This window comes from Puntigrus tetrazona, chromosome 9, assembly GCF_018831695.1.
Source record: "Puntigrus tetrazona isolate hp1 chromosome 9, ASM1883169v1, whole genome shotgun sequence".
NCBI classification, from domain to species: Eukaryota; Metazoa; Chordata; class Actinopteri; order Cypriniformes; family Cyprinidae; genus Puntigrus; species Puntigrus tetrazona.
In genome coordinates, this window is record NC_056707.1 from 21,520,151 (window position 1) to 21,543,807 (window position 23,657).

A 23,657-nucleotide genomic window follows, 5' to 3' on the forward strand; every position below is an offset into this window, starting at 1 on the left:
CCCATAAAGGAGGAGGAAAGTGTATTTGAAAGAAAAGAGATGGCTTTTCCTACAAGAAAAGTTGAAGAAATTTGTCCTAAAAACAAAAAAGTTCTTCCTGCCCATAAAAAGGAAGATAAAATTGCACCTCAAAAGAAAGAGGTTCCTCTTCCTGCTGAACAGAATGAGGAAAAGTTGTGTAAAAAGAATAATGTCTCTCCAAAGATAAACAATGATATTTCCTTAAAAAAGAAAGAGGTTACTCCAAAAGAGGAAGATAACATTTTATCTAAAAAGAAAGAGGTTCCTCTTCCCTTTAAATATGAACAGAAAATTGCACTTCAGAAGAAAGAGCTTTCTCTTCCTGCTAAACAGGATAGAGAAATGTTACTTAAACAGGAAGCTGTTCCTCCCAGAGAAGAGGAAACTGTATTTGAAAAGAAAGATGTGGTTCTTCTTCCCAGAATTGATGATGGAAAACTGCCTAAAAAGAAGGAAGTTCTTCTTTCGTCTAGAAAAGATAAGGATATTATATGCAAAAAAAAAGATTTTCCTCTTTCTGATAGAAAGGATGAGGATACTGCTCCTGAAAAGCAAGATATTATTTGTCCTCCCAAAATGAATGAGGAAATATTGTTTAAAGAGAAAGAGATTCATGTACTCTCTAAAATAGAAAAAGAAATTGTGTCTGAAAACGAAGAAGTTTGTATTCTTCCCAGAAAAGACATTTTACCAGAGTCTTACCTCCCTAATAAAAAAGTTGTAGTTAAAAAGAAAGAGATTCCTCTTCTTCCTGAAAAGAAGGAGGAAAATGTATTTCAAAAGAAAGAGTCTCCTCTTCCTCGTAAAAAGGATGACGATACAGTAAATCAGAGTGAAGACATATCTTCCACAGCGCAAGCTGTAGTTTCACTGAAAAGGAAGCAGGTGGTCAGTCTTTCTAATATAGAAGAAACTGTGCCTCAGAGGAAAGAGAAAACCCATCCACTAATTCTGAAAAAGGAGGAGGAAAGTACACTTAAAACACCAGAAGTTACTAACTTCTTTGATAGGGAAGAAATCCCACACAAGAAAGAAGTGCCCCACTTAATTAAACTGGAAGAGAAGGAAGATAATTTGCCAAAAAAGGAGGTTGTTACAATTCCTAATACAGAGGAACTTATGCACGGGAAGAAAAGAGTCATTTCTGAGCATAAACCACAGGGGAAAGATGATGCTCAGCCTAAAAAGGAAAATGTTGCTGTCACTAAAAAACCTGATGCTATAGTACCTCAAAAGAAAGAGGTTATTCTTCAATCTAAAAGGCTTGAAGAAAATATTACACAAAAGAAAGAGGCAACCCCTACAAAAGGTATAACGGCATCAAACAGCATATAGTTGTCTATTTCTCTTGCTTTTTTTAGTGACCAAAACATTTTTGAATTTTTTTTTTCGGACTAACCTCTTCTTTGTCCTGTCTTGAAGTCTTAAATAATGTTACAGCCACTGTGTCTCTGTTTTGTGTGTAGAAATATTTTATATTATGTTTGTTGAATCTGATGGTAAAATTACAAAAATTAGGTTCGAGGTTATAATGTACAATTTTATTTGTGATGTAAAGTAGCAGAACCAGAGAAGAAACCATCTCCTGAAAAGATACTATCTCCAGAGAAGACACCTCTTTCTGTGAAAGAAGTCACAGCCCCAAAAGGTACAGAGTACTGTGGGGATTCTTTAGCAAACTCTTTTATGATATTATGGTCTCTTTTTGTTGTGTGTCCTGCTTTTGTCAACTCAGATCTTTTATGTATATATTGTTGTATTTCATTTTTTTTGGTCAAAGTTTTACTGTTGGTTCACTGCCACTTAATACTGTAACGACTTGATTTCTTTCATAATAACATCTTAAAATTTGTAAATTTTTTCAGTTGAAAAGAAACCATCTCCAGAACCTGAAAGAAAGAAGGAACCTTTGCCGCAGGCAAAGAAAATTTCCCCAGAAGGTACTTTTTTTGCTTGTGATATGTTTGTTTTTCTTTAGCACATCCTAACCTCAATAGAGGGCCTTAATACACTTAACATTTGCTTTCCTGTTTTTATGTTGTTCTGTATCATTTATGTGGTGTGTGTCATTGTAACAAAACATCTTAATGACAGAAGGTTCATGCTTAGTGAACCACTCTTATTTAGAAAAATAACTTGTCACAATGTTTTGTTGTTATACCTCTTAGAGGGGCTAAAACTTGTTTTGTTAAGTCTAAAAACGCATGTCATTCTTGTTGTTTGCGTGAGTGAATTCTTAATACAATCAAATTTTCACATGAAATATCTTCATATTTTCTTCAAATAATTACTTAAAATATAATGTGAATCACTTCATATTTTCTGTCATACATGTTATATTTGTGCGTCTGTCTGTAATTCTTGATGGAAGTGTAAAAGATTCTGTTCTTTCATTGCGTTATCTTCAATATCTTTCAACTTGAATTAATGCCAAAAACACTATTTTAAGTTAAAGAGATCGAAAAGAAAGCTGAAGATAAACTCATCCCTAAGCCCAAGGAAGAGAAGATAATTCCAACAAAAGGTATTATGGTCTGCATCCGTGTACTGTGCTAAATGGTATGTCTAGTTTAGAAACCTCATCATGTCTTTGACATTTCTTTTGAAGTACCTACACCTAAAGAACCAGAGAAACTAAAGCCTGCTCCAAAGGAAGAACCAGTACCAATTGTCGAAGCAGTGGAAGGTACTCAAGCTTAAACTCTTCTTCTTAAAGTATATACTCCCTTTGTTTATAAAATATCTTTGGGCAATTATCTTTATTGAAAAAAGTTTGTTAGTAACAGGTAGGTCACAATCTTATTCTGAGTGTGTTTTCTTAATCTTTTTTTGTAAATTCTTTCTTAATTTTAGTAAGGTGTGTGGTAATGTCTGTCAATGTCTGTCATGTATGTGCTTCTGGTATGTGTAAGCTATTAAGTGATCCTTACAGCATCCCCTTTCCACTTAATGAAAAGGCATGTCTTCTTTATCTCTCAGCAGTTTAACTGACAACCAGTTACTCACAGAAGAGCATAAAATGCTATGTATACCAAAACAGCTTCACATTATAAACCAAAAATGCCCCTAAAACTTTTTCTAAACAATATGATCAGTTTCTTTGCACTACATGAAAAAATATTGTTGTTGTGACTTGTTTTAACCATTTGTGACAACTTTTCTAAATCAGATGGTGAAAAGGGACCAGTTTCTGCACCTGCTCCAGGAAAGAAAGGTAAGAAAATAATTACATTCTTAAAAATGTAAATCTTTTCTCACAGATGGCGAAGCCTTCTCAAATTATATGTTCTCTTTGGTTATATTTGTAATATTTTTGGGGAATTGAATTTTGTTGTGTGTATTGAAATGTTTTATGTTGTCAGTACAATCTTTGTTGGTTCGTCTGTTATTGATTGTGTCCTATAGTCTTTTGTTATGTTTTGTCTTGTTTTAGTTTGTTTTACTGGCAAAAGTATGTCAGTGTGTTTAATGCGACGTGTTTATGGTTGTTTTTATGTATTGTTTGCTTTATAATGGCATACATTTCCAAATCTAAAGGCAAAGTTCTTAAATTGAAGCAAGAAGAGGGAAAATTTGAAATTCCAACCTTAAAGAAAGCTACAAGATTGTCCAAAGATAAAGACGAAGATCAGGAAATGGTAAAACTGAGGAAAGTGCTCAAACCACAAGAGGAGGAATATGAAGAGGGTCCAAAAGTGTATGCTGAGGCTCATACTGAAGTTATGATAACTGAAAGTTATGAGGCAGAAATGCATTATGAGACTTATGAAGTGACCAAGAGAGTTGAGAAAATTCAACCCGAGGTAGACAAACATTTTTCCGATGAACCTGATCAAGTACCACCTGAGATAAATCCAGAAGCTCAATTAGAAGAAAAAGCAAAAAAGACACCAATTGCAAAGGTTCCAAAGAAAGATACACCAGAGGAACCTAGCTTAGCACTAAAAAAGGTTAAAAAGTTACCAGTAGACACAAAAGTAGAAGACTCTATCAAATTAAAACCATTTGAGAAACCTGTAAAACCTCCAACTGAAATTGAAAAAGACACTAAAAAAGAAGATAAAGGCAGAGAACCTATAAGTTATGACAGAAGTAGGGAACCAATTACCTTTGAGAAAGGAGACAAACCTGAAAAGGATAAAAAGCCAAAAGAATCTGATGTCATCACAAAAAAAGAAGAGCCCCTTTTTCCTGACAAAAAGGTGCCAGATGAAGTTGCTGTTAAGCCTGTAACCAGACCTCCCAAAGAGGAAGCACCTACAGAGCCTGAAGAAAAATTAATTAAAGGTAAAGGTAAAATTCCACCTAAAGATCAGGAGCCTGAAATGGTTAAACTAAAACCAATTCCGAAGAAACCTTCAGCTGGATCACCAAAAGAAAAGGAGGTTGCAGAGCCAAAGGAACGAAAACCAATTGAGCTGTCACCACTTACTAGGTCACCAAAAGATCAAATTAAAACAGAACCAAGTATTCCGCCAAAAAGAGTTGACAGTAAGGAAACTCCAGATAAAGCTAAAGAGGTTGAGAAGATACCAACGACTGTACCTGCAGAAGACAAAAAGATACCACCTAAAAAGGTTACGCCAATAAAGAAGGAGATTACGCCAAAGGAGAATGAGAAAAAGCCATTAGTCATCAAAAAGGGCATTTTGCCCAAAGAGGCTGAGGAGAAAGAAGACGTAATTCTAAAACCTGTTGAGCGTCCAAAGAGTGGAGAAGAGCCTAAAAAGATTCCTTCGCCTAAGGTTGAAAAACCAAAACCAACTGAACCAGTCTCTGTGCAGAAGAAGCCAAGTGAGGATTTGGCAAAGAAGCCCAAGGTTTCACCCAAAGACTCAATTGAAGCTGTTATTTTAAAGAAAGTGCCTCAAACGGCTTCACCTACGGAGGACAAATCTGAAGCAACTCCTCAGATCACTGAAAGAGAGAAGGTTCCAGCCCTAAAGGAGCTGTCTCCTGGAGCTGTGGAGTTAAGAAAAATGTCAACTCAGTTCGAAGAAGAAGTATTTGAAGAAGAGGTTGAAGCTGAATATGAAGATGACGAAGAAGCATGGGGATGGGAGATTGCTTCTCGAGAGAGTTATGGCTCAGAAGGCTCTGAAGAAAGGTATTTGGAGGAAGGTGCACTTGAGACTCCTGGGATGCCAGGGGGTAGACGAGGTGAGAGGGTGGCTGTGAACTACACCAATGAATGCCTCATTTTCCGTGCTATGGAATCCAGCTCCCTATTGTTTTTTTTTTCACCCTAGATAATTTCCATGTCTACATTCATGTTCATCCACATAAAACTGCTAAATCTTGTCTGCCTCCTTCTTCATCTTCTTCAGTCTTCATTGTGGCATGTGTGTTTTCAGTCTTTTCATCTTGTTCGTTGTTTATCTGTGTGTCTTCATTGATCTACGAAATATAACCACTGATGGTAAAAATAGTCATTGCATTGGGATCACAATTTGTCATCTAACTTCTCATTAATTGGCAGCATGATTCTATCATCTACATGACCCTTCATTCCCATGTTTAATATTTATCCTTTGTTTTAAGTGTTTGTTAAGTACTGGACATTTTAATTTAACTTAAAATACATGTTCCATGTTCATGAATTAGAAGTAATTTATTTTTGTTTTGTACAGAGGGGAAGCCTAAAGAGGAAGTTGGAAGAGGCAGAGGCTTAAAACGTAGGTTGATTTATTAAAGCATGATTTTTTTATCCTTCAGCAATTTTTAGCTTTACATTATACATTACTCATGACAGTTTAGCCAAAAAAGGTATGCAAATCTTACTATGTGTATAAGTATTTTTTCCATTTAAACATCTTTTTGCATTACAGCAAGACAAACTCCATCTCCTGGTGATGCTGGAAGGGGTAGAGGGCTAAAGCCTGGTGCTGGTGGTGACAAGCCTCCAGGAGAATCACCATTTGGTTTCCAGCTAAAAGCTGTCCCCTTGAAGTTTGTGAAAGAGCTGAAAGATATTGTGTTGCAGGAGGCTGAGTCCATTGGCTCCTCCGCTGTATTTGAGTGCCAGATCTCTCCATCTACTGCTATCACCACCTGGATGAAAGATGGAAGCAATCTAAGGGAAAGTCCAAAGCACAAATTCACATCTGATGGCAAAGATCGCAAACTGGCTATTATTGATGTTCAGCTTTCAGACACTGGGGAGTACACATGTGTTGCAAAGCTTGGCAACAAGGAGAAGACTTCAACAGCTAAACTTATTGTTGAAGGTACTGCATTGATTATGAGTAAAAACTTTGAATATACAAGCTTAGTCTTGTTCAAATATATATAAAAAAACTATACCCAATGTATTGAGATGTTCCTCTGTTTGGTTTTCATCTAATAGAGTTACCAGTGAAGTTCACAAAGAATCTGGAGGAGGAAATGTCTGTAATTAAGGGACAGCCAATGTACTTAACCTGCGAGTTGAGCAAAGAAAGGGATGTTGTTTGGAAGAAAGACGGAAAAGAGCTCAAGCTAATTCCTGGCAAAATTCAAATCAATGTTATTGGATTGCAGCAGTCTGTGACAATCCAAGATGCAAATGACAATGATGCCGGTGTTTACACTTGCGAATGCGAGAACATCAAGACACAAACCAGCGTCAAAGTCATTGGTATGCGTATGACTAACTTTATGGTCATTTATATTAGTTTTTAATTGCTCTTTACCAAACCACAAGTAAACCAAATATTAACCTTTGCAGAAATAATCAGAGATTGGTTAACAAAACCTTTGAGGGACCAGCATGTGAAACCAAAGGCTACTGCCACATTCAAGTGCGAGCTGTACAAGGATACTCCTAACTGGAAGTGGTTCAAGGGAGATGAAGAAATTCCCACTGACCCTACAGATAAGACTGAGGTGAAAAAGGTTGGAAAGGATATGACTCTTACAATCAAGAATGCTCAACCTGGTGATGTTGGAGAATATGCTATTGAAGTTGAGGGTCGCAGATATGCAGCAAAACTCACTCTTGGAGGTGTGTTAGGCAGCGTTATGAGTTATTGCATTAATACATTTTTTTTTGTATTCCCTTAAATGCCCTTTTTGTATTTCACAAATATAGAGCGTGAAGCTGAGATCTTGAAGCCTCTTGCGAGTGTAGAGGTGGTTGAGAAAGAAGAGGCCAACTTCGATACTGAAATTTCAGAAGATGATGTGCCTGGAGAATGGAAACTTAGAGGGCAGGTTCTGACAAGATCACCGGTAAGATTGCATATTGTTAAAAAAGGCATTGCTCTTTATAGGCTATTTTACAATAGTAATTGCAATTTTCTTTTGTCCCAAGACGTGTGATATCAGAGCTGAAGGAAATAAAAGGTTCCTTACCTTGAAAAATGTTCAACTTGACCAGGCTGGAGAAGTCTCATACCAAGCTTTGAATGCCATCACTACTGCAATGTTAACGGTCAAAGGTATGTTGTTGATGAGCATAAAAATGCATGTCGAAACAAGAAAAGGAGTATTTAAAAAATAAAGAGGGTGAAAATAATTATCTTGTGATAACTGTTATTCACACCCATAGAAATTGAAATGGACTTCACAGTCCCATTAAAGGATGTTACTGTGCATGAAAAGAAACAGGCAAAGTTTGAGTGCACGATTACAAAAGATGTGCCTAAAGTCATGTGGTTGAGAGGATCTGATATTATAACACCAGACCAAAAATATGATATCATTGATGATGGAAAGAAACACATGTTGGTCATAAACCACTGTGAATTTGAGGATGAGGGAGAATATACTATTGAGGTCTTGGGTAAAACATCAACAGCCAAACTGACAGTTGAGGGTAAGTTTTCATTCAAGCTATGCTTCAGTCATCATGGGGTCTTCTGAAAATGAATTTGTTCACAAAATCACCAAGCTAAAATGGTTTTGTAATGGATTAACAAATTATAGGTATGCGTCTGAAATTCATCTCACCGATAGCGGATCAAACTGTTAAGGAAGGTAAAACAGCTCGGTTTGAGCTTGAATTGTCCCATGACAATGTACCAGTGACATGGTACAAAAATGAAACAAAACTGCATCCGAGCAGAACTGTACTTACGCATGTTGATGGAAAGAAACATATATTAGAAATCAAGAATGTCACACTAGATGATACTTGCCAAATAAAAGCAGAGGCTAAAGGATTATCAACTACAGCAAACCTGACGGTTCTAGGTAACATTTTATTATTATTATTATTATTATTATTATTTTGATGATAATGATGCTGGTAGTATTGGTGGTAAGATAATTAATCCTGAAATCTGTAATCTCAGTTTGTTTGTACACAAGCTGTTTTATCTCACAAACAGTACATTAGGTCCTCTGAACTTTATTTTTTCTATTTTAATCTAGAGGGAGATGCCTACTTCACAGTTAAACTGCAAGATTACACTGCAGTTGAGAAAGATGAGGTCAATCTGGACTGCGAGCTCAGCAAAGATGTTCCTGTGAAATGGTTCCACAATGAGACTGAAATTAAAGCCTCCAAGATGGTTACCATGAAAGCTGAGGGTAATAGAAGAATCCTAAACATCAAGAAAATTGAGGACAAAGACAAAGGATTATATGTTTGTGACTGTGGAACAGACAAGACTTTGGCAACCATGAACATTGAAGGTCAGTGATCAATGTTATGCCCATGAAATGTAAATGTGTTTTTGTTTGTTGTTTTTTTTTGGCTTCAGATTGATCTACACACCTACCTGAAAACTTTCAGCATTTACAGGTGATGGAGTTGTTTGATTGAATTTTTTTTTTTGTATTAACTTCAGCTCGTGACATCAAAGTGGTACGACCCATGTATGGTGTTGAGCTGTTTGATGGTGAGACAGCTCGTTTTGAAGTGGAAATTTCTGAAGATGATGTACATGGCCAGTGGAAGCTGCAGGGAGAAGTACTCTCCCCGTCACCTGTAAGGCTACTAAAACTATCTGAAATGCTAACAAATGTAACATTTGTGTGAATGGCATAACTGTATTTTTGTCTTTGTGGCAATAGGATGTTGAAATAATTGAGGATGGTGCTAAACACATCTTAACTTTGTACAACTGCAAAGTGTCCCAGTCTGGAGAGGTTTCATTCCAGGGTGCCAATGCAAAATGTTCTGCCAATCTAAAAGTGAAAGGTACTGTATGCTTATTGTATGCAGCCACTGTTTGATTCTAGATGAGTGATTCCTAAAACCTTTTTGATCACCGACCACTTCCTCGGCTGAATAAAAGTTTGGAATAAATGACTTACTTCTCGGGGTAAACTGGCTTAAAGCAATTAAACTATTTAAACTTAAAATCTATTTAAAATGTATTCATTTATTTATTTACTAGACTACTTATTATATAATATAAATGTCACTTAAGTTATTGAAGAAACACTTAAGTGCAAATTAATGTTAACAGTAATTATTATGATGAATTATTATTATGACTGAATAACCAGTTTCCTGTTAGAATATTTTATTTGTTTAGATCATGTTTTTTTTAAGTTCGAGGGTAACTGTCTTAGATTATTGAATATTTTATGATATGTGGGCTGTTGGATTATTTAAAGGATGTTTTTTCTATATTTTTGCAGAGCTTCCCATTACTTTTGTTACACCCCTGGCTGATGTGCATGTATATGAGAAGGACGAGGCAAGGTTTGAGTGTGAAATCTCAAGACAACCAAAGAGCTTCCGTTGGATGAAAGGATCTCAAGAGATTACAACTGATGATAAATTTGAGATACTTCAAGAGGGCAAAAGACACATTCTGGTTGTCAGATCTGCTGCCTATGAGGATGAGGCGAAGTATATGTTTGAAGCTGAGGACAAGAGAACATCTGCCAAACTTGTTATCCAGGGTAAGGGGAAGAAAATAAATACATTATTTGAAAAATATTTTTCTTTCATAAACTTTTAAAGACAACTGATGTCAGATTGAATCATGTGCTTGTATATTTCCCCAGGCATCCGGCTTGAGTTTGTCAGACCCATTAAAGATGTCACTGTTAAAGAACGTGAGACTGCAGAATTCAGGATTGAACTCTCTCATGAGAAGATTCAAGTCACCTGGTACAAGAACGATGTGCGTTTGCATCCAAGCAAAGTGGTGCACTTGACTGAGGATGGGAAGATCCACACTCTGTCCTTCAAAGAGGTGTCTATTGATGACACTTCTCTAATTAAAGCTGAGGCCCTTGGTAAAACCTGTGAGGCAATGCTTACTGTGCTTGGTAAGCGTTTAAATATTTTGAAGACACTCTTAAAGATTCATCTAATACTAAATTGTAAAATAAATACTAAATTCAAATTTAAATACTGTATTTCAACAGAGGGAGAACCTTACTTCACCACCAAGTTACAAGACTACACAGCAGTTGAGAAGGATGAGGTTGTGCTGATGTGCGAAGTGAGCAAATCATCTGCTCAGGTGAAATGGTTGAAAGACGGCAAGGAAATCACTCCTTCTAAGAACATCCTCATCAAGGCTGATGGAAAGAAACGTATCCTGACAGTGAAGAAGGCAGAAAAGGCCAACATTGGTGAATATGTTTGTGACTGCGGCTCTGACAAAACAGCAGCCAAGCTCAACATTGAAGGTATGTATATTTTTGTATGTGGCTCAAAGACGTTAAGATGTCTGCATCAAAATAAATTTACAAAAGTGATTTTATGTCCATAGAAACCAGATTAAAAGTAAAATATCTGCTTTTAAGGTTTCAAGTAGAATAAAATGTCAGAATTTGGTTAAAATATTGTTACATTGTCATTCAGTGGAACACAATATTTATTTACAAATTCAAACAACCTGCTTAATCTGACTTGTACATAAAAATATATAAAAAATAAGGGAGCATATTACATTTTATTGTTTTAAATGAGTGAAAAAAGTTACTGACAAATTGGCAAAACCTAGGATGGCGGCAAAGTTTTAAAATGTAAAATTAAAACTAATTAGTATTTAGTATTAGTAATTAGTCGCAGATAGAATTTTGTTAAAAATATGCCTGATAACACTGAATGACATTTCAGTGGGTGTCTTCTGTAAATCAGGGAAAATGTAGGATATTTATTTTTTGCTCAGAAAAACAAAAACAATATTATAATGAAATTAAACAGAAAACTTTTTTGGGGGGTTGGGCAACAACAATTTAAAGCAGTATTACACTGTTTTTATGCTTAAACCTTTTTTCGTCTTTGACTTATGTGTTACATGTTTGTTTAATTAATGTTTGTTTTATTTATTTGTTAATAAATTTGTTTTGATGAACCCCTATAACTTTGCCTGCCTGTCCTCTCCTGTTCTTTGCAGAACGTGATATTAAGATTGTCCGTCCACTGTATAGTGTGGAGGTCACAGAGACAGAGACTGCTCGCTTTGAGACAGAAATCTCTGAGGGGGATGTTCATGGTAACTGGAAACTAAAAGGAGATGCCCTGCACCAGTCACCGGTAAATTACTGATGCTTTTCGTATATTGTAATGTTCAAAATGAATATTTAAAATAAAATCAAAAAGAATCTACAATTCTTGTATTAAATGAAAAATTTATATAATAATTCTGTCACCATGTGCTCAGCTTTATGTCATTCTAAACTTATGATGTAAAAAGAGATATTTTGTTGACACATTCTCATATTTTCATATCACATTTTTTATTTTATTTATTAGGACTGTGAAATTAAGGAGGAAGGCACCAAGCACATGCTTATCCTTTACAATGTTCGCATGGATATGGCTGGTGGTGTGGACTTCGGTGCTGCTAACGCTAAATCAAGGGCTCAACTCAGAGTTAAAGGTGAGAATGATGAATATGATGCCTTCTTGCATATTTTGGATAATTGCATCTCCGTGGACGTACCTGAAACAATTAGTATTGCATAACAAAGGCAGGTGATATGAGTTCCTTTGAAAGATAGTATGTATAACTAAAGGAAGTTAAATTAGTCAGTCTGTGCAGTTTATGATGACTGGCTTGTAAATTATACTGACAGATGCCATGTAGTGATAACAGGGTGTGAAAAGTATTTATTATGGCAGGGATTAATGTGTTAGAGATAGCTTTGGCATTCAATCAAATTTTGTTTAGCTTTTTAATATTCTTGCTTTAGAAACAAGCAGATACACTGTTATGACATTCAACCCTTAAGCATGGTGAGGAATTTTTTTCCCCATTTTATAAATTAAGTAACACTAAACGTAACATTCTCCTTTTCCTGGAAAATTCCAGCAGGTTGATTGACAGTAACAGATTTCCTGGCAGGGTGTCATTACAGGGGTGGGCTAGTGGCCAATCAGATGTTGCGGTTATTTTAGAAGCCGCATGCCATATGTAGAGATTCTCTGTCAGTGATTGGCAGAGGTTAAACAGACCTACCTCCACATTTTTTTTGACCATATACATCTTAAGGAAACTCAATATGCAAATGAAGTAGGCCCCCAACACAAGTCCCTGTCCTGCTGAATCCCACTTGTCCTGGAGGCTTACAAGCTCCAGAGCAGTGGCCTGTTGTCAGCGGGAAAGCGCTATGTGGATTTGTAGTTAAAGGATTACCAGTGTCTCTTGGAACTTGGAGGTGACTAATAATGTCTTCTCCTAAATCCAAAGCACGAGTGATAGGCCTCCTGAGGCCCCTGAAGGATGTAACAGTGACAGCAGGAGAGACAGCTACCTTTGACTGCGAACTGTCTTATGAGGGCATACCTGTGGAATGGTTCCTAGGGGGTACAAAGCTGGAACCAAGTGACAGAGTAAGTGTGCATGTTATCCTTTTTACATTCAAAAGTCATTTGTGGTTTCTGGAATAACTGTTGGTATCGCTGTTTTGTATACACTAATTGAATTGCTGATTAATTTGGATGATCAATCTGACAATTTCACTGATACACTGCGAATGGAATAACAGTAAAGCGAGATCAACTGTTTTTAGCAGCTAGGATTACACATGTTTGGAATATTCAACAACTGCAAAACAACTATTTAGCTTTTCTCCACATATTGTATAATAGTTCTTTACATCTGTCAGTTAAATGCTTTCCTCATATAAGGACCTGGGGGATCAGGATACCAGTTGAGCATTTGATCCGGGTTTTGAGATAACACACAGGGCTATTCTGCTCTGCAAGCGTTCCTCCAGTTATTTTTAACTGCTTCAAAACTGTATGTGCAGTGGCAGGTGGCAAGAGGCCTTTTTTACAGCCATAGCTTGTATATACATGCAGAAATGTATGTATTTATTTATTTATTAATGTATTTTGTTAGTAGCATTTAAATGTTGTGTTAATGTATTTTGTTAGTAGCATTTAAATGTTTGTTGTGTAATTTGCAGTTTGTGCGTGTTAGATGAGTTAGTCATGGCTTTGAATTTGATGTATTTTACATTATAGTTTAATTCAACTGAGTGTTGTGTAGCAAATGGGTTTAGTAATAGGCCACACATTTTGGTGACAACAAGCTGTTTGTTTGAGAACCTGATTCTTACAACAGAGATTACAACTAAGTTAAACTGAACTAATGAACCTTGATTGTAACAGTTTTGATTATTTTTGGGCAAACACATATTTTTTTTGCTTCTGTGTTACATTAAGGAAAGCATTCAATATTGGCTTTACAGATATATATGGATTTTATATTATTAATTATTGTGCTATTATTATTACATAAACAACATCATTTAACAACATGAACATATAAATATATATGTACAACGTTTTGGAAATGGTACTGAAAATAAAGGATTCATTTGCTAGAACATTGATTTATAACTAGTTAATTTTTTATTTATTTCTGCCTGTTTTATTTTTCATTTTTATTGATGATTTAAGGAATATGTTAATTGTACAAAAAATTATATAACTTTTCAATCAATTAATACCTATTATCTTATTTAACTTAAGCTTAGTTTTATTTGAAGTTTCACAAGCCACATGTAGGTGTCTAAATTGGCTTCCAGGGCACATAGTTGGGGCAGTAGAAGCAGAGGTGTGAAAATGAGAACAGTTCCTAGTGCTCAGCTGCTGATGTCTATTGCAGAGGGGCAGTAAATAGCCTCCCCCACCCTTAACATGGCAAGAGTGCTTGATTTATCAATTGGTTTGATCCGCACAGGTGGTGACCCGGGCAGAAGGCAGAAGTCACACGCTGACCCTTAGGGATGTGAAGCTGACAGAGGCAGGAGAAGTAAAGCTCACTGCAAAGGACTTTGTGACACAGGCTCAACTCATTGTAAATGGTGGGTGCCATTTGTTCACAAATGCAGATGTAATTGCACCTTCTTGCTAACAAGCATCGCTCATAAAATTAATTAGCATAAACATTGAGGTGAAGATATCTTGTGATTGTTAGGGCTCTAACTTATTCTAAAAATAATTATATATTAGCATTGGAAATCATAATTCTATTGTTACATTTGCTGTGCAGAACCTCCAGCTGAATTCACCAAACCTCTGGAAGACCAGACTGTAGAAGAGGAAGCCACCGCTGAATTAGAGTGTGAAGTTTCCAAAGAGAAAGCAGAGGTCAGGTGGTTTAGAGATGGACAAGAAATTCGTAAAACCAAGAAGTATGACATGGTTGTTGATGGCCGTAAAAGAAAACTTATTATCCATGACTGCACACTTGATGACTCAAGGACATATACCTGTGATGCTGGACAGTTCAAGACATCAGCCTTCTTAAATGTTGAACGTAAGTCAACCAGAATGTCAAAGCAAAAGCTAAGAATTTTAACAAGTACTTGCAATGAAAAAAATAAAACACTGAATGTGGTTGACTTTTGATCTTCAGCTCCGCATGTTGAGTTTACAAAACCACTCCATGATGTAGAGGTCAAAGAGAAGGAATCTGCCAGATTTGAATGCGAAGTGTCTCGTGAAAGTGCAAAGGTTTGTTGTCTAGAATTCAGTTAATCTTTTTCAAAAATGACATTTAAACCCATCTATTTAATTTGTAAGTTAGATGTTAAACATAGGATATGTTGTGTAATTGTCTGACTTTATGAAAATCACTGAGAGTTCATTCATCAATATATTTATTTATGAATAGGTTCGTTGGTTCAAAGATGGCAATGAAATCAGAAAAGGCAAGAAATATGAGATCATTTCTGAAGGAGTAAAACGAATTCTCATCATAAGCAAGTCTGTCTTTGATGATGAAGCAGAATATGAATGTGATGCCAGGACATCCAAAACCTCTGGAATGCTGACTGTCGTTGGTAAAGTATTCTTTTTATTTTTAGTCTAAACAGGCTTCGGCAGCTTACAACATTATGCTGATTTGTATGCTTTCTTTTACCACAGAGGAGGAGGCTAGATTCACAAAGAACTTGGCAAATGTTGAGGGCACTGAAACCGACAGTGTTAAGTTGATTTGTGAAGTCTCTAAGCCCAGTGCAGAGGTTACATGGTACAAGGGTGACCAAGAATTGCCTGAAGTTGGTAGATATGAGCATATTGCTGAGGGCAAAAAGAGAGTCCTCATTATTAAGGGCCTTCGTATGGATGATGCTGGAGAGTACCACTGCAAACTGCCCACCTCACAAACCACAGGGAACCTGAGGATTAATGGTATTTTATACTTGAAAACTTACTTAATCTTTTGTAAAAACTTGCTCCTTGCTTGTGGTTTACTTAATACTGTAATTATTTATCCACTTTAGAACTTGCCGCTGAGTTCATTGCAAGGCCTCAAAACCAGGAGGTGGTTGAAGGTGAAAAGGCACAATTTGTGTGCTCTGTCTCCAAAGACACATATGAAGTAAAATGGCTCAAAGGAAATAAGGAACTTCAATCAGATGACAAATATGAAATCATTTCTGAGGGTAAAAAGAGAGTTCTTGTTATCAAAAGTTGTGAAGTCAAGGATGAAGGGGGCTTTGTAGTCCTCATTGGAACCACAAGAGCATCTGCTGATCTGACTGTGCTCGGTATGTATAGCATGCTTTTTTTTAAATGTTATTTTTTAATAATGTTTTTTAAAATAAAACGTTGATTTTTTTTTCTTTTTCTACAGAAAAGCTTAGGATTATCACTCCTCTCAGAGATATAAAGGCAAATGAAGGACAAGAGACTGTCCTCAATTGTGAAGTTAACACTGAGGGGGCCAAAGCCAAATGGCTTAAGAATAATGAGACTTTATTTGAAAGCAGCAAGTACATCATGGTCCAGAAGGACAATGTATTCTCTCTGAGAATCAAAGACACTCATAAATCAGATGAAGCCAACTACACCATTACACTGACCAATCAGCGTGGTGAACATGCAAAGAGCTCTGCCAACATTACTGTGCAAGGTATGATATACACTTTTTTGTTATATCAAAGTAACAGTGAAGAGAATCTCTTGTCATGAAAATGATTGTGAATTTCTAATTGAGTGGGTAATAAGGGGAATGTTTTGTATTAGTTATACTAGATTCAAGGACTGTATAGTTAGTAAATCTCACATACTTTCTATTTAAAAAGTACAACAATATTTTAATAAAATGCATTTAAATATAAAATAACATGCATATAGATTGATATATATTTCTAAGAAAATATAATTGTTTGGAAATTATATGTATGACTGAATTGTAAAATTGAATGTTCCCTCTTGCCATAAATATAGACACTGTTGCTGACATGAAGTTAAATCATAAATAAATATTTCTAAGAAATAAAACATACATTTTCCTGTAGAAGATCAAAACACATGCCTAGTTAACTTATCATACACCTTAATTTCCACAGAGGAAGATCTTAGAATCATTGTTCCCCCTGAGGATGTTGACACACAGGAGAAAAAGACCATCAGCTTCACATGCAAGGTGAACAGACCAAATGTAACAGTACAATGGATGAAGACAGGTCAGGAAATCACTCTCAGCAAGAGAATTCTCTATCGAGTCGACAAAGACAAGCACACTCTGACCATTAAGGACTGCAGCCTTGCAGATGAGGGTGAATACACTGTAGTTGCTGGCGCTGATAAGTCCACAGCAGAACTGATCATCAGTGAGGCACCAGCTGACTTCACTGCTCAGCTTAATGACCAAACCATCACAGAGTTTGAGGATGCTGAGTTCACATGTGAACTCTCCAAGGAGAAGGCTGAAATTAAATGGTACAGAGATGGCAGGGAAATCAGAGAAGGACCAAGGTAAGCTGCATATTATTCTAAAGGGGTTTTGTCAAGGGTTTTTGTTGGCTTTGAGTGTTTAATGTGCATTAAATTAAATTTGAAGATACCGATTTGAGAGAGAGGGCAAAACATGCAGACTGCGTATAAAAGAGTGTAGACCAGATGATGAGTGTGAATATGCCTGTGGAGTGGATGACAAGAGAACCAGAGCCCGTCTCTTTGTTGAGGGTAAGTTTGTTTCAGTGTCTATTGAAAACATAAAATGTCATTAAAATGAATAGAAACTTAAATGGTCTTCATGACTTTTTCACCTCTTTAGAGACCCCTGTAGAGATTGTCAGGCCACCCACAGACGTGTTTGAGCCCCCAGGCTCAGATGTTGTGTATGAAGTTGAGCTCAACAAAGACAGAGTTGAGGTCAAATGGCTGAGGAACAACATGACCATTGTTCAAGGTGATAAATACCAGATGATGAGTGAGGGTAAAATTCACAGACTTCAAGTCTGTGAAATCAGGCCACGTGATCAGGGCGAGTACAGAGTCATTGCCAAGGACAAAGATGCAAGAGCCAAGCTTGAACTTGCTGGTAAGATTAATTTTATATTCACATAAAAAATATGTTTTACAACAAAATAAACTATATTATTTATTACTTTAACAATGCCTTGGTGTTTTTCCACAGCTGTGCCAACAATTAAAACCTTGGATCAAGACCTGGTGACAGATGCTGGAAAGCCATTCGTTATGGCGGTTCCTTACAATGCTTACCCACAGGCTGAGGCTGAGTGGTTTTACAATGACATCAGTCTTCCAAAAGACAATGTTCACACTTCTGTCGACAGGACAGAATATAGGCTAAAGGACCCTAAGAAGTCAGAGGAAGGCCGCTATAAAATCGTCATCCAAAACAAGCATGGAAAAGGAGAGGCTTTCATAAACCTAAAAGTTATTGGTGGGTTATCTTCATAGTGTATATTTTCCTTTCAGTCAAACATCCTAGGATTATATTGTTGCTTACAAATGTTGCTCCTTTCGCAGATGTTCCTGGACACGTGAAGAACCTTCAGGTTGTTGACACTGCTGACGGTGAGGTCAGCATTGCATGGGAAGAGCCAGAGAGTGACGGTGGCAGCAAGATCTTGGCTTATGTAGTTGAAAGACGTGATATCAAACGTAAGACCTGGACTCTGGCCACTGACTGTGCTGACAGCACAGAGTACTGTGTAACTGGCTTACAGAGGGACTCCAAGTACCTATTCCGTGTCTGTGCACGTAACCGAGTCGGAAGTGGGCCCAATGTTGAGACAGATAAAGCTGTTCAAGCTAAAAATAAGTTTGGTAAGTCAAGAAAATCTGGACCTTTAGGAAGTTTTATACATACTTGCCAGTGATACTTATTGTGGTTTTCAATTTTACACACTCTAGATGTTCCTGATCCACCACAGAATGTTATTGTTGGAAATGTCAACAAGTTTGGTGCCACAGTCTCCTGGGAACCACCACTGTTCGATGGTGGATCTGAGATCACATCATATGTTATTGAGCTCCGTGATAGAACTTCAGTGAGCTGGGCTCCAGTCATGGTGACCAAAGCACATGAACGCTCAGCTATTATTAATGATGTTATTGAGAACAAAGAATATATCTTCCGCGTTAAGGCTGAGAACAAGGCTGGAACTGGCAAACCAAGTGCTGCCACTAACCCAGTGAAGATAATGGACCCTATTGGTTTGTAAAATCCCATATATCATTAAATTTAGCACACACAAAAACATTCGTACCTAATAATACTAATCATAATGTTTTGATCCACAGAGAGGCCAAGCCCTCCACTGAATTTGACACACTCAGAACAGACAAAGGACTCCTGTCTGTTGACATGGGAGACTCCCTTAAAAAATGGAGGCACACCAATTACTGGCTACATTATTGAGAGATGTGAAGAGGGCACAGACAAGTGGCTAAGATGCAATGCCAGGCTTTGCCAGGACCTGCTCTACAGGGTAATTTTTGCCAAGGACTTTATATATATGGTTCGCTCATATTATTATGTATGGTATGGTGTAATAAGTCCTGCTTTCTAAATAAAACAGCCAATCTCCAAGTGCTAGTCATTAGCCCTATTAGGACAGGACTAGTTTTACAGGTGGTCATTCGAGAAATTTGTGTTTCCCAGACGTATTTTGTGATTTGAATCCCATCCGAATCTGCCACGTCTGTTTTTCTAACACAACCTCTGTAATAATTTTGGAGCAAATTACCTACTGTTTTTCAGCAAATTCAGTGTTCTAATGAGGCAGATAATCCAAATGCGAATTCGATTGTTTATCATTTCCATATTAATTATGTAACTTTATGAACATTAAAAATGGCTTCACTACAACAAAAATTAAATAGTTAAACTAAAGTAATCACACATTAACATTGTTTTGCTATACTACCCAATTAGCTTTACCATGGTATTTCTAGTAAAACTGTGATTATACCAATGGCAATCGATCCAAATGTCTGCATGCAATGCATGCATACAGAGTGCATGAAATCGGTGACATCCAGATGTACAAAACAGACCCACTCACCTCTGTAATAAACACAAATGTTAGTCCTAAATTGGTACATGAAAATCGCAGACGTCATGGGATAAAAAATCGAAACTCAAGTATAGTTCAGAAAACTAGTCCTGATCTAATTAGGCTAGTGTGTCCCTGCAGCTGCTATTAGAATCTCTGGTTCCCTCAAAGATGTGTGCTTAGGTGCACACTTGCTTTTTCTCATAGGAAATAAATATTAGGATATTTGAGTTTGGCGAGCAGTTTTTGAGATGTTGTTATTTTTCAATTTAAGTAAATAGAAGTTGGCCTTTTATGCATCTGCCAAGAAGCATTGTGAATATAGTTGCTTTTACTTCGCTTCTTGTTACAGAGCGTATTAGGATTGTTACATAATGCCAATGTTGACTTTCATTTCATAGATTTCAGGCCTGAAATTTGGAACAAAATACAGCTATAGAGTACTTGCTGAGAATGCTGCTGGCCAGTCTGACCCCTCAAATATTGTTGGGCCTGTATTGGCAGATGATCCCCACTGTAAGTGATTTCCAGACCATTGCACCCTAAATAATCTCTGATACATTTAAATTCTTACAAATTGTTTAACACATGAAGTGCTTCTCTTGACACAGTTGCACCTACTCTGGACCTGAGCGCATTTAAGGATGGACTGGAGGTCATTGTCCCTAATCCTCTTGCAATTCGTGTCCCTATTACTGGGTATCCGGTGCCCACAGCAAAATGGACCTTCGGTGAAAATGAGCTTACAGCTGGTGACCGTGTGTCCATGGTTACAAAATCAACCTTCACAGAACTCATTGTAACCCCAAGTGTGCGCCCTGACAAAGGCACATACTCTTTGACACTGGAAAATGATGTAACCAGTGTCTCAGGAGAAATTGAAGTTAATGTCATTGGTATGCACAATATTTTATTATAGACATGTATAAATCAATTTACAGTTCAGAAAATAAAAAGTGTTAAGTGTTATACTTTTTACTCTCCATTTAAGCATCTCCAAGTGCACCCAAAGACTTAAAGGTTGCAGAAGTGACCAGAAAACATGTTCACTTGATGTGGGAGGCACCTGAACATGATGGAGGCAGTCCGATCACTGGCTTTCAGGTTGAGAAGCGTGAGGTTTCCAGGAAGACCTGGGTGAAGGTATAAACATCACTAATATCTTTGACCATTTATTTATTTGAAATGATACTGTGAACCTTCATCATTTTTCTTGTTTTTGTGATTTTAGGTAATGGCAGGTTTGCAAGACCAGGAATACACCATCACAGATGTTGTTGAGGGCAAGGAGTACTTGTTCAGAGTTATTGCCTGCAATAAATGTGGCCCTGGAGAGCCCGCCTACATTGATGACCCAGTCAATGTGTCTTCACCTGCAAGTGCGTGTCCATAGTAATGATTTATTAGTCTGTATTAAATATTGTACAAATTGAAAAGTATTAAATACCTCATAATTTAATTTGTGTGTGTGTTTACAGCTATACCAGACCCACCAGAAAACCTCAAATGGAGAGACAAGTCTGCTAGCAAAATCTTCTTATCATGGGAGCCTCCCAAGTGGGATGGTGGAACTGCAATTAAAGGTTATATAGTTGACAAATGTCAACGTGGCACTGACAAGTGGGAGCCATGTGGAGACCCAGTTCCTGATCTTAAGTAAGTGATCCTTTTCAAATGAATTTCTCTGCAGACTGAATGGAGTTGCATACATGCAAAAGTGGAGCTAAATTAAATCTACAAACAGGTATGAAGTGACTGGTCTCATTGAAGGACAGTGGTATGCTTATCGTGTGAGGGCTTTGAACAAACTTGGTGCCAGTAAGCCTTGCAAAGCGACAGATGAGATTTTGGCTGTTGATCCTAAAGGTACAATAGTAGATTATAATTTTACATTCAGGAATTAATTCAAGTTTAATGTTTATTTCTTACACTTACCTCTTTTAACAGAGCCTCCAGAGATTCAGCTGGATGCAAAACTGCTGGCTGGCCTCACTGCTAAGGCTGGCACAAAGATTGAACTTCCTGCTGACATCACAGGCAAACCAGAGCCTAAAGTCAAATGGACCAAGGCTGACCTAGTCCTGAAGCCAGACGATAGAATCACAATTGATTCTAAGCCAGGACACTCAACTGTTTCCATTGCTAAGACCAAGAGGGATGATACCGCTACATACATCATTGAGGCAGTCAACAGCAGTGGCCGTGCAACTGCAACAGTTGATGTCAACATTCTAGGTTGTGTGACAGCCTGTTTTTTTGTCTTATTTGTCTTATTTTTATCTTATTTTTAGTAAAAATATCCTATCAAACATAAACAAGAACCAATTCTGTTTAGCATTGTCAATATATTTTGAATTATATACATGTATGTGTGTGTGTGTATTTTGTTTCTTTTAAATACATTTATATAAATTGTATGTAAGTATATATTAAATATTAGATATATTTGTTTACTTTTTTATTGAAAAAAAGATACATTTGACATTTAGGATAGACTTTTCATGTTTTCAAATGAATTAGTATTCAGATTATACTAATTTTCTATCTTTGCTGACTCCATATAGATAAACCTGGTCCTCCAGCTGCCTTTGATATCTCTGAAATCACCAATGAGTCCTGCTTATTGGCTTGGAATCCTCCAAGAGATGATGGTGGCTCAAAGGTGACAAACTATATTATTGAGAGGAAGGCTGTAGACAGTGAAATCTGGTACAAGTTGTCCTCCACTGTGAAGCAGACCACCTACAGGGCCACCAAACTTGTGGCTTTCAAGGAATATGTCTTTAGGGTGTATGCTGAAAATCAGTTTGGAATTGGTGCTCCAGCAGAACATGCCCCAATAACTGCCAGATACCCCTTTGGTATGTTATTTAATGCTGTTTCAACAATTGAGACAAGTTTTTTTTTTATTTAAACCTGCTTTAGAAATCATTATATATGTGTTCTCAATATCCTAGATACTCCTGGTCCTCCATACAAATTGGAGGCATCTGATATTGTAAAGGATGCTGTAACTCTGTCTTGGTACGAGCCTGATGATGATGGTGGAAGTCCTATTACTGGATACTGGGTTGAGAGATATGAGCCTGATCACGACAAATGGATCAGATGCAACAAGCTGCCTGTCAGGGACACAAACTTCAGGTGTGTGAACTTAGCTTTAGCATGCCATTTTTGTGTCAGAAACTTTGTCTAAATGTCTAAAATACAAATTTGCTTACAGGGTAAAAGGACTGCCCACACGAAAGAAGTATAAGTTCCGTGTTTTGGCAGAAAATCTTGCTGGACCTGGGAAACCAAGCAAAGAGACAGACCCGATTTTGATTAAAGATCCAATCGGTAGGATAACTGTTTAATAAAAATCCTGATTTACTCATTTCAATAACAAAAGAGCTACATTTTTATTTTATTTAGAGAAAGCAAACTGCAAGAATCAAGTGACAATTTTTGTTTCAGATCCCCCATGGGCTCCTGGTAAGCCCACTGTTAAAGATGTGGCCAAAACATCTGCCTTCCTGCAATGGACAAAACCAGAGCATGATGGTGGTGCAAAGATAGAGTCTTACATCATTGAGCTCCTCAAGAGCGGTACTGACGAGTGGGTTCGTGTTGCTGATGGTATCCCTTCTCTTGAGTACTTCCTGAGAGGACTGATGGAGAAGCAAGAATACTCTTTCCGTGTCAGAGCTGTCAACGCAGCAGGAGAGAGTGAACCTAGTGAACCAAGTGATCCAGTGCTCTGCAAGGAGAGACTCAGTAAGTCACACTATATAAAAATGAGAACTGTCATCATTTATTTTGTAAAAGAACTTTCTTCAGCAGAACACAAAAGAAAAAATTCTGAATAATGTAGTTGGTCGCATTTTTCCATACAGTTGCAAAAAATATAGAGCTTTCAAGCTGAAAAAGAACATAAAATCATCATAAACATATTCTGAAAGTAGTCCATACACTATGTTCACTGGTCTTTG

At 37.0% G+C, this 23,657-nt stretch overlaps 1 protein-coding gene across 16 annotated transcripts in view; it reads left to right on the plus strand.

Moving 5' to 3' along the window:
• The window catches only part of LOC122351533 (titin-like), a 156,162-nt gene that overhangs the window by 60,992 nt on the left and 71,513 nt on the right, over window positions 1-23,657 (plus strand). For 5 of the 16 annotated variants that reach the window (XM_043248646.1, XM_043248652.1, XM_043248649.1 and 2 more), the window contains 48 exons: window positions 1,580-1,669; window positions 1,887-1,961; window positions 2,471-2,545; window positions 2,630-2,707; window positions 3,191-3,235; window positions 3,559-5,181; window positions 5,652-5,696; window positions 5,850-6,248; window positions 6,368-6,637; window positions 6,728-7,003; window positions 7,091-7,230; window positions 7,313-7,439; window positions 7,550-7,816; window positions 7,927-8,193; window positions 8,374-8,637; window positions 8,793-8,932; window positions 9,019-9,145; window positions 9,592-9,858; window positions 9,964-10,230; window positions 10,330-10,596; window positions 11,310-11,449; window positions 11,669-11,795; window positions 12,606-12,748; window positions 14,106-14,229; window positions 14,418-14,684; window positions 14,784-14,881; window positions 15,042-15,210; window positions 15,296-15,562; window positions 15,655-15,921; window positions 16,008-16,286; window positions 16,726-17,134; window positions 17,220-17,344; window positions 17,436-17,702; window positions 17,799-18,068; window positions 18,155-18,454; window positions 18,542-18,844; window positions 18,932-19,119; window positions 20,088-20,202; window positions 20,298-20,582; window positions 20,678-20,829; window positions 20,918-21,065; window positions 21,165-21,342; window positions 21,431-21,552; window positions 21,634-21,921; window positions 22,251-22,547; window positions 22,644-22,830; window positions 22,910-23,025; window positions 23,143-23,442. In XM_043248646.1, coding sequence (XP_043104581.1) covers window positions 1,580-1,669; window positions 1,887-1,961; window positions 2,471-2,545; window positions 2,630-2,707; window positions 3,191-3,235; window positions 3,559-5,181; window positions 5,652-5,696; window positions 5,850-6,248; window positions 6,368-6,637; window positions 6,728-7,003; window positions 7,091-7,230; window positions 7,313-7,439; window positions 7,550-7,816; window positions 7,927-8,193; window positions 8,374-8,637; window positions 8,793-8,932; window positions 9,019-9,145; window positions 9,592-9,858; window positions 9,964-10,230; window positions 10,330-10,596; window positions 11,310-11,449; window positions 11,669-11,795; window positions 12,606-12,748; window positions 14,106-14,229; window positions 14,418-14,684; window positions 14,784-14,881; window positions 15,042-15,210; window positions 15,296-15,562; window positions 15,655-15,921; window positions 16,008-16,286; window positions 16,726-17,134; window positions 17,220-17,344; window positions 17,436-17,702; window positions 17,799-18,068; window positions 18,155-18,454; window positions 18,542-18,844; window positions 18,932-19,119; window positions 20,088-20,202; window positions 20,298-20,582; window positions 20,678-20,829; window positions 20,918-21,065; window positions 21,165-21,342; window positions 21,431-21,552; window positions 21,634-21,921; window positions 22,251-22,547; window positions 22,644-22,830; window positions 22,910-23,025; window positions 23,143-23,442 — 11,040 coding nt within the window. The remainder of the gene's footprint in view (window positions 1-1,579; window positions 1,670-1,886; window positions 1,962-2,470; window positions 2,546-2,629; window positions 2,708-3,190; window positions 3,236-3,558; window positions 5,182-5,651; window positions 5,697-5,849; window positions 6,249-6,367; window positions 6,638-6,727; window positions 7,004-7,090; window positions 7,231-7,312; window positions 7,440-7,549; window positions 7,817-7,926; window positions 8,194-8,373; window positions 8,638-8,792; window positions 8,933-9,018; window positions 9,146-9,591; window positions 9,859-9,963; window positions 10,231-10,329; window positions 10,597-11,309; window positions 11,450-11,668; window positions 11,796-12,605; window positions 12,749-14,105; window positions 14,230-14,417; window positions 14,685-14,783; window positions 14,882-15,041; window positions 15,211-15,295; window positions 15,563-15,654; window positions 15,922-16,007; window positions 16,287-16,725; window positions 17,135-17,219; window positions 17,345-17,435; window positions 17,703-17,798; window positions 18,069-18,154; window positions 18,455-18,541; window positions 18,845-18,931; window positions 19,120-20,087; window positions 20,203-20,297; window positions 20,583-20,677; window positions 20,830-20,917; window positions 21,066-21,164; window positions 21,343-21,430; window positions 21,553-21,633; window positions 21,922-22,250; window positions 22,548-22,643; window positions 22,831-22,909; window positions 23,026-23,142; window positions 23,443-23,657) is intronic. The other 11 variants (XM_043248653.1, XM_043248654.1, XM_043248655.1 and 8 more) reach the window with 5 other exon arrangements.